At 31.6% G+C, this 15,491-nt stretch overlaps 1 protein-coding gene across 1 annotated transcript in view; it reads right to left on the bottom strand.

The window, feature by feature from the left end:
- Positions 1-15,491, bottom strand: part of Mdga2 (MAM domain containing glycosylphosphatidylinositol anchor 2) — a 260,412-nt gene that overhangs the window by 34,067 nt on the left and 210,854 nt on the right. The window contains exons 7-8 of the mRNA XM_048798622.1: positions 4,520-4,697; positions 387-407 (exon numbers count right to left, since the gene is read on the bottom strand). Of these exons, the coding sequence (XP_048654579.1) occupies positions 387-407; positions 4,520-4,697 (199 nt within the window). The remainder of the gene's footprint in view (positions 1-386; positions 408-4,519; positions 4,698-15,491) is intronic.

The raw sequence follows: 15,491 nt of genomic DNA, 5'->3' as shown, positions 1-15,491 counted from the left end.
AAATCAAATGAGCCTATAAAAACAATGCAATCTCACAAAGAAAAACAAATAATTTCACAGTTACAGAAAGAGCAAATATTAAGCAGATCCAAGAAAAAGTTTCATATTTACATATTTAGGAATATTTATAAATAGAAGTTATCAATATTAATTTGTTTTTATACCATATTTTTGAAATTTAAAATTCACATACAATGCCAGTTCCACTGATTCTAACAGACTGTGTTTTAACCAAATAAGAACAGTCGCTAAATATTCTTTGTATATTTAGTCTTATTCAATCAAATAAGAACAGTCGCTAAATATTCGTTGCATATTTATTTATACATGTTTTATTTTCTTCATTATGAAATACATTGTCATTTTTAAAGTAAAAATATACTTACTCAAATGAGGATTTACTGGAGCTACAAGATAAGAAAAAAAAGATAATGTTAGCAAGACTTGAATGTCTTTTATAAATAAAATCTGATCAGTCTTTTCAGTGTCTCATAGTTTCTTACCAAAACTTGATGAACTTCCCTACTGTGATCATGGAGAATTATATTTGCCATCCATTTTCTTCTGGAGGGTTGAATGCAATCTAGTTTGAATCTCAGCAATAACAACCTCAAAGTACCAAAGATCAATGCTAAATAACATGGGGGATTTGTTCATTTTCCCAGGAATGGAGTTGCTGACCTTTCATATCTCAGCCAGAATTGTACAAAATCCAGAAATTGAAACTCAGGCTGACAGTAGGGCAACCTGTTATCTAGACAGTTTAACAATGAAAATAATTATCCAACAGAGACTATGCCTTTGTGTTTTATTATATATATATCTACTGAGAATAATATGGTATGCACAAAAATAATAATCTTCATATCATGTCATGTGTTCTATAACAAAAAGGTACTTACAAGTCATTTGGTTTAATTAAATTAACACACACACACACACACACGCACATGCAATGCTTTGCACACAGGTAGATCTCAAGTGATAACCAATATATTTTGTATTTCTGTGTACCAAAAAGAATATGTGTTTCAGAAAATTGTTGCAATATGTGTGAGTAGACTTCTTCCAAAAAAGAAATGTTTTTAGATTTTACTGAAACATTAACAAAAATATATCTAACTTACAAGATAAAGTGTTATCTGTATATATATTGATTAGGCATGTATCACCCTGAGGGAAAATTCAATTCTGATGAAGCAGAACAAAATTATATTCCCCATAATGACAATGGGCAGTTAATCTACCCTGCAGAATGCTATATTATCATTTTTCTAGTGTTTGCCATTGACCACCTTTATGAAAATTTGCACATTACTAGTAGAGTATAATATTAGGTCAAAACACATATACATGCATGAAGGATATTCATTGTTGCATTAATACATTTAGATAAATTTTTAAAAATTGAGTTTCCAATTATTTGCATTGTTTCTACACATAAAAGATAATTCCCATTACCTCTGTTGTTTTTCTTATTCTGTATTTCATATTAAAAATTATGGAATAAATGATACAGAGAATGACACAGTAGTTATTCTAAAAGTGAACTAAAATAATGTATTTTCTTGCAAGTCATCAATGTATATTAAATTTGAAAAATAAATCTGTAAAAATAGTTATTTTATGTTGAAAATAATATAAACTAAAAAAATTCTATGTACTATCTTTCAAAGAAGTATCTTTGAATTATAATTAATTCTAAGAAATATTTTGTGTATATGCAATCTCTGACTAGAATGAGGTTTGCCTCTTGCTACAATATTTTATCACCCAAATTCACTATATAAACAACACAGCTAACTTAGTGAAAATTTTAAATTCTAAATGTATCAGTTATTCCATATTTTCCTCTTTCATTTGTATTTACATGGGTGAGTTCTTACAAACACATGTCACAGATTGAATTGTATTCAATCAAATTTCATATGTTGAAGCCTAATCTCCAGTGTGATAATATATGAGATAGGGGACTTAGGGGGAGGTAATTTAGGTTAAAGGAAGTCATAGTATGGCCCTAACTTGATGGGACTGGTGTCTTTTATAAGAAAAAGAGAAGTCAGTGAGAACTCTCTCTCTGCCATGTGAGGACACAGAAAGAAAGCAGTCATCATCAATCCAGGAAGTGGGGGGCCTTAATATAAACCAGCCACTGTCCTTGATCACCCAGCGTATACAACTGTGAGGAACTATAAAAAGAGGTAATAAAATTTTGCTTTTTTAATACAGCCAGCCTATGGTATTTTGTTATGGCAGCCCAAGAAGACTAATACAATGCCTATATATCATATGGTTTGCCCAAATATTTATTATATAAATGTAATTTTAATTAAAATGTTTAATATTTTATATGCATGCCTAAGAATATAAATGTAATTTTTAAAACTCAGAACTATATGGGATATGTATTTGCCATATCTCTTATTCATTTTAGTTTGTGTCTCAGAATTTTCAGTAAAAATTGATAAGCTTATGAAATTTTTTTCTCCCTCTTTAAGAAAATTGATACTCATCTCCTAAACTTGGAGCAAAGTGCTAAAGATCATCTGTTACAAGAGCATGAATTCGGGTCACTTCACCATTGTTTAGTTGTGCAGGACATCAATAATTTCTGTGTCCTAATAACTGCTTCTTTGGAAGAAATTGCTACTAATGAAGTTTCTAAAGCCCCACCATAAAACTGTTATTTTATAATTAAAGGCCAGGAAGCATTAATGTTAGATAAAAGGAGGTAATTATTCATATGTTATAAAATATATGAAGTGAAACACCTTAGAAAAATACAGTGGGGTTTTATAGTTGTCTATCTCATAGACTCTTGGAGCTCATATTTATGTCAACTAATATAAAAATCCACAAATTTTTGAGGACTTTGTTTAAAATTTACAATGATTTTAATGCTTTTTATATTACTTGATTGCCTACAAATATTCTGATCTACATTATATTTCTTAATTTTTAGTGGAAATTGAATGTGGATGCAAGAGTTTAATAAAATTTTAATAGTTTCACTTTATTTATTATTTTGACAGTATTCACTGTTTCCCTCTTAAGTGCAAAAATATATATTTAGTGCTAAATAAAATAGAAAACTTCAGCAGCAAAGAAAGCATTCTATTATCTCCATATGTCAAGCCCTGATAATAAATAATATAAAAGAATAATATTCCAATGAGAGAATGAAACAAATATGAAACATTTTACCAATGATTCACTCAACACTGAAAAATACATTGAAAATTCTGAGGCAGATAGTCTCATTGAACATTGTAGTCTTAAAATGCATGCAAAGTTCAACTTATAAAATATTAATCTCTTTAATACATTAAAATAATTCCAAATCTTATTACTTTTGTTCTCCCTAGAGCGCTTATTCTGGAAAAATGTTTAAGATCAACTTTTAATTTTTTTCACATTTCTATACTAGCTTCAATTTTTACTCAAATAGTACATTTAAATAGTAAAAAAATCATACATATAGTTAAAAATGTAAGGTGTCAACTAGTACTCACATACACATTCACTTTTTTACATTAACAAATTGAGAAAAAAGTGACCACCAACCATAAGAACAACCACCAACAGCCCCAGTCCACTTCCCAGAAACTAAGATGTCCTTCAACAGATGAGATCACTGAACTATATTTAGATAGTGGCATATTAGTTAACAATGAAAAGAAATAAACTATGAAGCCATAAAAGACTTGAGAAAATTTAAATATGTATTAAGTGAAATAAGCCAGTGCTTATCACGGTTATGTACTGTCTGGTTGCAACTGTGCAATATTATGAAAAAGGAAAAAGTACACAGACAATAAAGAGATCAGTATTGGCCAGTGTTGTAGGAGTGGGAGAGGTAGGTAGGTACAACACAGGGGATTTTAGAGCACTGAAACTGCTCAGGATGATACTGAAATGATACTAAGCACTCCTGAAATACATATATAACTATACAACATACATAATGAATTCTAAGGTAAATGATTGACTTTAATAATATCAGTATTCATTAATCAGTTGCAACAAAATATAACAATGATATGAGATGTCAATAGAGGGAATTGGGTCAGGAGGGAATGCTCTACTTCCTACTTGATTCTGTGTAAACCTCAAACTGCTCTAAAAATGAAGTGTATTAATATTATTAAAAACACACAAACAATTTTTATCTATTTCCTAACTTCTTAATGGTATAAGTTTTAAGGTCATCCAAAATTTGAAAAGATAGCATGCAGACACATTGCATTGTAAAACAAAGAGATTATTGACATCATCACATAGGTTCAGTGTTAACTAAAGTATTATAATATATCTCAACATTGATAAAGAAATATTAAAATTTATGATATTAAGATCTTTAAGTTGTTTGGGTTTTGCTTGTTTTGTTCACCTGGCTGATAATTCAGAAAAATCAATATGTTAAGTTTTACTTTGTTTCTAAATTTGGTGGATAGTATAAAACTAATATTACAGGCAGTTCAATATATAAATAAATATGTTTAAATAAGAGGCCACTTACCACTATATTTGATCACTCGAATTGTTGAATCTCCTTCACCAAATTTGGTGAGAGGAGTCAGTCGGACTTCATAAGCCTCTGGTTTAATTAGTTCAGTCAAGTTATATGTAATTAACTCTCCCTTTTGAATATTCCCATTTATTTTAATCTCCTGTTCCCACCAACGCTGCTGTCCAGCCTGAAATAAAAACAATTATATAATATTTTTTCCAGTATTTTTCTTTAGAGGTACTTATTGTGTTTTAGGTAAATGGAAAAACAGTCTGGAAATGTATTAAATAGCATATTATGTTAGATAAACATATTTTATTAAAGTCTAGCTTTTCTATAATAAGCAGAAAAACTGCCAAATTATGAAAGGTAAATTAAATAGATTTAAAGGACTTAAATCCTTAGGCTATCCAATATTAAGTAAAATTGGAGAGTTCAAACAAAAATCCTTGATCCAAAAGTTTGGAGGAATATTAAATTTACTTCTTATTTAACATATTCATGGCATATTAGACTCTTGAATACCTGCAACTTCTTTATTATATCAACAAAACATGTATTCCATACATAACAGTTGCTAAGATGTATTATAGACATTATGAACTAAAACAAACAAAACCAATTCCTTGACTTCTTCCAGTCTATTAAAAAAGAGAGAATAAATATTGAAATACATATATCACCTACAATGATTTCAGAGTCATATAAGCAATTAAGAAAATATGAAAAATGACAATGTGATCAAGAGTGATGGGGGAACACTGGTGTGAGGAATTTTGTGTCCAGGACACCTTTATAGGAAGGATGCTGGGAGGTTACTTACATAAGATGAAAGTTAGGAATTTACCACTGGATCTGCAAGATAGACACATTGGTGCCCTTGAAATAAATGATGCCAGTGGAATAATGAAAATGAAAACCCACCGACATGTGAAAAGAATAATAGGAGCCAGGTACAGTGGCACATACGGCACATACCTGTAATCCCAGTGGCTTGGGAGGTTGACACAGGAGAATTATGAGTTCCAAGCCAGCGTCAACAACTCAGTGAGACCTAAGCAACTCAGCCAAACCCTTCTCTAAATAACATGCAAAAAAGGGCTGAAGATGAGGATGTAGCTCGGTGTTTAAGCACCCATGGGTTCAATCCAAGTTCAATAATAATAAGAAGAATGGGCTTCACTGTACCTTCCACACTAAAAAACAGAATCTCAGATCTTAGGAAATTTTATAGGACTCTTTATGTAAACTGTTCAGGAAATAAGTCATTCTGATCTTATACAAACCTTCCAGAGATTTTAAAAAAATATTAATAATTCTTTAACTGATTTCATTTAAATAAAAAACCTTAAAGGCAGTATGATAAAAATAATTACACACATATAAACCAAATTTATCCATGTAAGTTTGGAAATGTAAATTTATTAGCTGCCATGCATGATACATCCAAGCTGATTAACTTTACAAGTACACAAGAATTGTCCCCATTGCGTGTGCATGTATAATACTCTCTGTATTTAGATAGATATTAAATATATTTGTTTTATAATATGTTGTCTGCTACTTTTCATATTTTGAATATATGATGTTCTTCTTCTTGATGTTTTATTCTTTGTATTTACTTGGGTTTTTTTGGGCTATGTGCTGATCATGTGGCTTAACATGCTATCACGGGTGGTTCTTTGAGATTAGGACAAAAATATTTGCTTTAGAAGTGTTCCTTTCTTCTGACATGTTCCTGAGGGCATCAACAGTGTGGTTCACTTTTACTTTGATTGCGAAACCCTTTGGTATCATAGATTAAAGTGGAGAAAATGATGCCTTGCTTTCAGCGGGCTTTGGGTTTTCATTCTTGTCTGCCTCAAAACTGCAAACCATTGTGAATCAAAGTTCAAGTCTGAGTGAGTTGGTGGACAGCTGAGGGCAAAAGCATTTTCAGTAGAAAATTCATTTATTCCTTTAGATTTCCACTTTCCTTTAGTATTTTTTCCTGGTAATTTCTCTCTCTCTCTCTGTCTCTTTCTCTCTCTCTCTGTGAGTGTGTGTGTGTGTGTGTATGTATGTGTGTGTGTGTGTGTCTTTCTCTATGCACACATAAACATGTAAAACCTTATATGTACACACACTGACACACAAACACATACATGCTGTATGTATGTATGTGTGTATGTAAGTATGTATTCATATATCTATATATTTGTTTTCTGAAGGTGAGGTAATCCTACTTATATAATCTATACTGTTCTCTATCTGGAAATAAAAATCTCAAATATGTAAGTTATTCTCACATTTTATGCAAAGAACTCAGTCTCAGGATGATCAAATACATAATTTTAAAAGGCAAAACAGAGGTAAATATGTTTAATCTAATTTAAATATTGTGCAACATATACCTATATTAAAACATAACATGGTACCTCTTTAATTTGTCCATTTTTAGTGTTTTTATGTATCATAAAAAAACTTAAAAACTGTTTTGCAGTACTAGGGATTGAACCCAGTGCTTCATGCATGCTAGGCAAGTGATCTACCACAGAGCTACATCCTCACACATTTTAATTTTATTTTGAGACAGGATCTCAGTAAATTGCCAAAACTTATGATCCTCTCTGCTTCCTGAGTAGCTGGGATTACAGGCTTGCACCACCATGCCCAGCATTTTTTTTATTTTAAGAAAAAAAATTTAAAATGGATAAATCACTTGGGAAAAACCACAGAGAATATCATTATCACCTCAAGTAATAGATTGTTTTCTTGAACAGAAAAGTGTGGATCATAAAGAAAAGCTAAAAATTTGGTCAATCATATTTGAAATTAACATTAAATTTAAAATTTCAATTTAAACATTTGTTTTCATCAGTATTCTTCATTAAACAGGAAAATACAAGCCAGAACACTGAAGAAGATATTTGTAATATATAAAATTAATATATTAAAAATTCCTATAACTAAATAAGACAAAGAGTTCAGTAGCAAAAGAAGCCAAAGAAGAACAGGCATTTCATAGATGAGGAAACTCCAATAACTAATTAGGGAAAAGTCTCAAGTCTCATAATGCCCCAAGGAAATACAAATTTAAACAACACTATTTTCCATCATCAGATAAACAAAAAAAATTAAAAGCAACAATATTCAAGTTTGGTATAGATATATGTAAATTAATGAGACTCTTTATGACTGTCAGGGCAGTGTACAAAGGATGGGAAATGAGTGAGTTTTTATCCCACTTACAAGCTAAACAGCCTACAATAGAATAGTGGGTATACACAGAAGAATGGAGACAATTCCCTCAAGGAAATGTATTCATGGCACAGCCTAGTCCCTCAGGGTCCTCTACTCCAGATTTTTCAGTAGGAAATTCATTTGTTCCTTTAGATTCCCACTTTCATTTAGATTTTTGGAGGATTCTTTCAGTGCAAATGACCTTGAAAAGATAGGCTGCCATGAAAGGGCAAATAGAGCCTCTGCACAAGATATACAGAAACTATGAGAAAAACTGTCTTCCAAAAGTATACTTGATGAATATGTAAACTGCTATAACTTTTCAGAGCAATTTATCAATAAAAACAATGCTGTTATATAAACTCTTATATTTATAATTAGGGATATTCATGACACAAAAGACAAAAAAATGATCTAAACATCCATCAACTAGGTAAAAGTATCAAATTATACACAGCTTATAAGATGGGCTGCAAAATAAAGCATAGGAAAGGAACATAAACTACACATATTGACATGGTTGGATTTTGGAAAAGTGATGTTGAGATTACATTTATTTTGAAGCAAACATAAGATAAAATTTAATTTTAAATCACGTATTTTGAAAAGAGATACATAGATAAGTACTCAAGTATAAAGAAATGCAGAGGCATGGTGAAGACTAATACCAAATTATACTATGTACAAAAATTAATATGCCACAAGGAATGTCACCTTCACCTTTAAGTATATCTATAAATCCCTAATTAAGTAAAAGTATAAAGAAATAGTAGGAAGACCAATAGAATAGCCAAAGGGAAACAGGAAGAGAAAAAGGGGAACAGGAAGAGGAAGTACTGGAGACTGAAATGGAGCAAACTGTATTCCATGACTGTATGATTACATTAGGATGAATCTAAATATTATGTATAACTATAATGTATTAATAAAGACATTAAAAATTTAAAGGAAAAAATGACACTGGTTACATGGGTTAGGGGAGTGTCAAGAGAAGGGGCAATTGTAAGATGGAAACAGAGTTTGGTGATTTTTCTTTTAGGTTAATGATAGATATACAAATCATGATTATATTATTTTATTTATTTAATTGCTTTTAAATTTTAATTTGTCATATATGACAACAGAATGCATTATAATTCATATAATATATAGAGAACAAAATTTTTCATATCTCTGGTTGTACACAAAGTAGAGTCACATCCTTCATGTCTTCATACACATACTTAAGGAAATAATAACCATTGCATTCCACTCTCTTCCCTACCCCTATTCTCCCTCCCTTCCACTTCCTCCCCTTTTCTCCTTTGCCTTATCTACAGTTCAGTTAATCCTCCCATCCTCTCTACTCCCTGCAGCATATTATGAATCAGCATCAGTGAATCAGAGAAAACATTTGGCATTTGGTTTTTTGGGAATGACTAATTTCACCTAACATTATAGTCTCCAGCTCCATCCATTTACCTGCAAATACCATGATTTTATTCTCTTTTAATACTGAGTAATATTCGATTGTGTATACACCACGTTTTCTTTATCCATTCATCTACTGAAAGACATCTGGGTTGGTTCCACAGTCTAGCTATTGTGATTTGTGCTGCTATAAACATTAATGTGGCTGCGCCCCTATAGTATGCTGTTTTTAAGTCCTTTAGGTATAGACTGAGGAGACGGATAGCTGGGTTAAATGGTGGTTCCATTCCCAGTTTTCCAAATATTCTCCATACTGCTTTCCATATGGCCACACCAATTTGCAGTCCCACTGGCAATGTATGAGTATGCCTTTTTCCCTATATCCTTTTCAACACTTATTGCTGTTTGTATTCTTAATAGCTGCCATTCTGACTGGAGTAAGATGAAATCTTAGAGTAGTTTTGATTTACATTTCTCTAATTGCTAGAGATATCGAACATTTTTTCATATATTTGTTGATTGATTGTATATCTTCTTCTGAGAAGTGTCTGTTCAGTTCCTTGGCCCATTTATTGATTGGGTTATTTGTTTTTTTGCTGTTAAAATTTTTGAACTCTTATATAGAGATTAGTGCCCTATCTCATGTGCATGTGGTAAGAATTGTTCCCAATTAGTAGGCTTTTTATTCTCCTCATTGGTTGTTTCTTTTGCTGGGAAGAAGCTTTTTAGATTGAATCCATCCCATTTATTGATTCTTGATATTAATTCTTGCACTATAGGAGTCTTATTAAGGAAGTTGGGGCCTAATCTGACATGATGGAGATTTTGGCCTACTTTTTCTTCTAATAGATGCAGTGTCTGGTTTAATTCCTAGGTTCTTGATCCGCTTTGAGTTGAGTTTTGTGCATATGATTATCTCAACAGATGTAGAAAAAACATTTGACAAAATACAGCACCCATTCACGTTCAAAACACGAGAAAAACTAGGGATAACAGGAACATGTCTCAACATTATAAAAGCTATCTATGCTAAACCCAGGCCAACATCATTCTCAATGCAGAAAAATTGAAAGTATTCCCTCTAAAAATTCAAACAAGACAGGGATATCCTCTTTCACCACTTCTATTTAACATAGTTCTTGAAACACTGGCCAGAGCAATTAGAGGAAAGAAATTAAAGGGATACAAATAGGTAAAGAAGAACTCAAATTAGCACTATTTGCTGGCAATATGATTATATACCTAGAAGACCCAAAAAATTCCACCAGAAAACTTCTAGAACTAGTAAATGAATTCAGCAAAATAGCAGGATACAAATTCAACACTCATAAATCAAAGGCATTTGTGTACATCAGTGATAAATCCTCTGAAAGGGAAACGAGAAAAACCACCCCATTTACAATAGCATCAAAATAAAATAAAATAAAATACTTGGAAATCAACAAAAGAGGTGAAAGACCTCTGCAATGAAAACTACAGAATGCTAAAGAAGGAAATTAAAGAAGACCTTAGAAGATGGAAAGATCTATCTTGTTCTTGGATAGGCAGAGTGAATATTGTCAAAATGACTATACTACGAAAAGCACTGTACAGATTTAATGCAATTCCAATCAATATCCCAATGACATTTCTCACAGAAATAGAAAAAGCAGTCATGGAATTCATCTGGAAAAATAAGAGACCCAGAATAGCTAAAGCAATCCTTAGCAAGAAGAGCGAAGCAGGTGGCATTACTATACCAGACCTTAAACTATACCACAGGGCAATAGTAACAAAAATAGCATGGTATTGGCACCAAGATAGACTTATAGACCATACAGAATAGAGGACACACAGACTAATCCACATAATTACAGTTATCTTATATTTGACAAAGGTGCCAAAAATGTACATTGGAGAAAAGATAGCTGGTTCAACAAATGGTGCTGGTAAAATTGGAAATCCATATGCCATAAAATGAGATTATATTATTGTATATGTGCCTGAAATGTTTCTCTTTTTAAAAGAGAATTGAAGAATAAGAGTTATAGATGAGTAACTCTGAATTTTCCTAGAATGCTTTCTCCCTGGAATTCTATGATGACAGGGCACTTTTTGTCTAATACTTTTTTCTTCCTTTCTTTCTGGAATCAGTTTTTTGAGCTAACAACCTTTAAGATCTTTTGTTTGGTGTTTCTGATTTTTTTTTTTTTACTGATGGTTCTTACATTTGGACATGCATAAGAGTCACTGGGTGACCTGTTACTAACCAAAATGCCAAGTGTCTACCAATGGAATTGTATTTCAATGATGCCTAAGCTATATATTGTGAAACACAGCTTAGTCTTGCAAGATCATCTCATTACTGCTAGTAGCGGCTTATAACATTTCTACATTGATCAATTGTATGTTCAGATTAGGTAATTAATAATAAAAATAAACTATATATACCTTAGTTCTTATTCTGTGCCAGGTACTATGTTAGTTGTTTCATACTTACTATCATATTCAATCTACCACTAATACCAGTAGGTAGGAATGTACAGTAGCTTTATTTTACAAATAAGAAAACTAAAGCAGAGGAAAGCTAAATTAACCCTAAACAACTGTAAGGCTATACAGCTGCAGAGTACAGCTCTAAAACCTGTTATTCCCCAAATGACTTTTTCTAGGATACCAGTTTCCTTTGCAAAATACCCCAAATTTACTGCTCCCCTAGTTGTTTTTATTATAGCTATTATATATTTAGTTACAATACACTTACAATAGTTTTTTTTTTTTTCCCACAGAGGTACTTAGCCATATACAACTTCTTATTAATTTTTATACTTATAGTATCTGGTCATTAACTTTATCATATAGTCACTGAATTTACTGGCAAATTCAGGCAAAGAATATAAAAGACATATTGGAGAAGGATATAAACCTAATTCCAAAGAAAGTACTTATCTTTCATAGATAATTGTGGATAATTAATAGTTGACACTGCAAAGTTTCTGTCAGTTCTGGAAGCTAAAAATTCTATAAAATAATGTAAATAATTATTTCACTGTCTATAGATTTTTAAAAAATTTTTATATATGAGCTAAAGCCAAAGTGCTGATATTTCAAAAGATGGAGAAAAGCAGTTTAAACATAAATATATATATAAAGAATAATTTGACTTTTTACAATTATCTAAAGATATGCAAGTTTAATCAAGGTATATTTTTCTGTGTTAATATAGGTTTAATACCACTCAATATTTGTATTACATCCTAAGGGAGAGACTGTAGGTATTCTGTTGTTATAATGAAATGTTCTACTCAAGGAGTTTTAGTTGGTGGATACATTGATGTTGTTACTTATTACAAACTCCAAAGTACATAACTTCATATGTGCATAAAAAAAGAAATAAGATTGATTTCAAGTCTTTAATTTAAAGCTGTAATGAAAGTATATACTTCAGTAGTTGGAGAAATAAGCAATTAAATACTTCATATTGTATATCAGTGAGCTGTGCAAAATGGAAAAATGGAAAACTAAATGCAATGTTTGCACATACACAAAAGAAAATGCAAAATCATTCTACTTTAATAATGTAAAACTATAACATCCTCAAAAAATGTGGGATCTAAACCTAACTACACGTGACAGTCCCAGATCAAGCCTGTAAGCATGGTGATAGGAAAGCAAATATTAAAATATTTTTATATCAATTAAAATTCCATTTTTAAATTTCTCACAAGACATTTGTTCCTTTTATATCATTAGGGGGTAAACTTAAAGCCCCCAAATTACAACCTAGGTGGCTTTTTATTAAAAGCTATAATGTATTATTTTTATCACAGAGGATTTAAAAAAGGATATTGTTGAAAAAGTTTCAGGAGGAAAAATCATACCGAATTTTCCCTTAATTTTACAAAAAAAAAACCAAAAAACAAAAAACAAAATTAGCTTGTTAAAGCAAATTAAGCAAAAAGTTGACAAGAGACTTTGAAATGTCTAAGGGAAAACAGCTGCCATCTTTTCTTTTGGACTGTGGCACTTTTCAGCACTATCACAAAGTACATTGAAAAGTACTGCATTTGTGAGAACCTCAAAGAGAAAAGGGAATAACCTAGTGAATACAAGACATATATACCCATAATTATTCTCCTCATTTTAATATAACTCTATAAGAGAAATACTGATATTCCCTTTTTACAAGAAAATGCTATTCTTCTTTACCAGCCACATGACTGGTAAAAATTAAGGGAGGATATTAGATATTCAGGTATTATAGACCCTAAGTCCTGTATTCTTATGACTATTCCACAGAATATAAACTCCTAAAGATATAAGTTATAATAAAATTCCCATATAGTCACCAATAAAAGATAGATGACATAGATTTAAGATGGAGTATTGTGTTAATAACTCCTTTTTGGGGAAAGGAAATAATAAATTACACATCATTAATGGACTTTATTTCTATTTTAAACTAATTAAAACATATTTATCCATCTAATTACATACCTTTCTTCTTTCATTACCAAAAGTTGCAGTATTATCTTCTTAATAGTCCATTTAAATTCTTCTGAAGAGTTACTTTAATGCAATTATGGAAATATTTTGCTTATCATATTTTGCTCATGATATTTATACCTTTAGAAATGGCAGTGTCTTTTTTAGATATACAACCATTTATTAGTTTTGATCTGTTATGTCTTTGGAAGCTTGCATTATCATACCTAAATTATAGTTAAGTAGCATTCCTTGAAAGTCAGCCTCAGGTTTTGACAGACTGATTTATGACTAGTCCCTCCACAGATTGCCTTGATGTCTACTGAGAGAAAATTGGATGCTATCCCCCCAAACATATGAGGGCAACATGCCTTGCTTTTTGTTGTACTTCCGTTGTCATAAACGTGATAGGTCACTGCCAAGTGCAAACAGTTGTCAGCTTGCATTGTATATCAGATTGCAATAAAAAAGCATTAGGATCTACATTTAACCAAATTTCAAAAGTGTAGTATGCTCCAGTATAAATAATGCAGCTAAGGTAATACAACTGACAAGTAATATTAACCCTTTTATAAGTCTAAACAGCTAGTTAGGTACATCCGTTATTTGAAGAGAGTTCAAACCGTAATTTTCTTGCTACTGAGATCTATAAATTGAAATGTAAAATATCCGGAAATTCCTGATTCCAAATATGAGAGAATATAACATAAAATTGCCGAGCAGTAGAGAACTATATTAAGTAGCAATTAGAGAAGGTACCGATTTCATAACCACCTGTTTGCTTCTTCTAAGAAAAAAATATTTTTATTTTTAAAATTAAATTTTATCTCATTTCTGATGACAGAAAATGAATTCTTACTGATTCAATGTAAACTATATGTTTGAGATTTCAACCTGATAAACTCAGGTTTTAACCTCAATCACTCTGAGACCAAAGAAGTATCTAGAGAAGTGGGGGCAGCACAATGCCCAGCTGCAATGCATCTCAACCTGGTGGCATAAGGGGTGTTTATTATTTGGGATTCCTATTGATATTCTTTCAGACTTAGCCAACTTTATCTAGTCTTCCTTGTTCTATTCTAGCACTTAATGTTTGTTTATTGTGTTGTTGAAACTGCCTGGCTCTTGGTGAGTAGTTCATTTCAGTCTATGTCTTGGGGAAATCATAAGACCTTTAGGTCTAACAGCATTATCTCTGCCACTTTTCAGATATTTGGTGGATTCTGTCTGCTTCCCTAGTACCACAGAGTTGCAAAGAACTGACCAGGTACCATTCCCTGAAAATCTGACTCTGTTTACTCTACTATGCTACTTGAGAACCCCCAGGTGCAGGCCGAAGCTCCAAGGCTAATCTTTAAATCATCCTAACCCTACAGGTTGGAAAGCAAGCCACCCCTTCCACCCTCAAGAGGAAATTTGATGCCTTTCTCAGAGAATAGTTCTTGGGCTCACTCTGTTGCTCTTCTCTTCCTTTTACTAACATATTTCCCTTTACCATGCCTGCGGACTCTGTGTTTGCACTAGGAATTTCATTCACTATTTTTATTCCTGACATACAGAATTTCGGAGCTCAACCTTTTTTCCTACCTCACTCAGGTTCTGCTTACTTCCACCACCTTGACCTCCATTTGGCTAAAGCCTCTACTTTCAAGGCTATGGCTTTTTGCTTGAATCTTATAAAATCTATTCAAAACTTATTTGCCTCTTGTTTTGTGCAGGTAGTTGTCTGTGGAAGACAAATCTGCATTCCTGGCCCATAAACCACAGCCTTCTCTGTTGTAATTTTAAATAATGAAGGAGCAGTTGATCAAGAGAACAATAATATATATATATATATATATATATATATATATATATATATATATATATATATATATATATATAT

This window comes from Marmota marmota, unplaced genomic scaffold, assembly GCF_001458135.2.
Source record: "Marmota marmota marmota unplaced genomic scaffold, marMar, whole genome shotgun sequence".
Lineage (NCBI taxonomy): Eukaryota > Metazoa > Chordata > Mammalia > Rodentia > Sciuridae > Marmota > Marmota marmota.
This window is presented reverse-complemented; position numbering and strand designations above follow the sequence as displayed.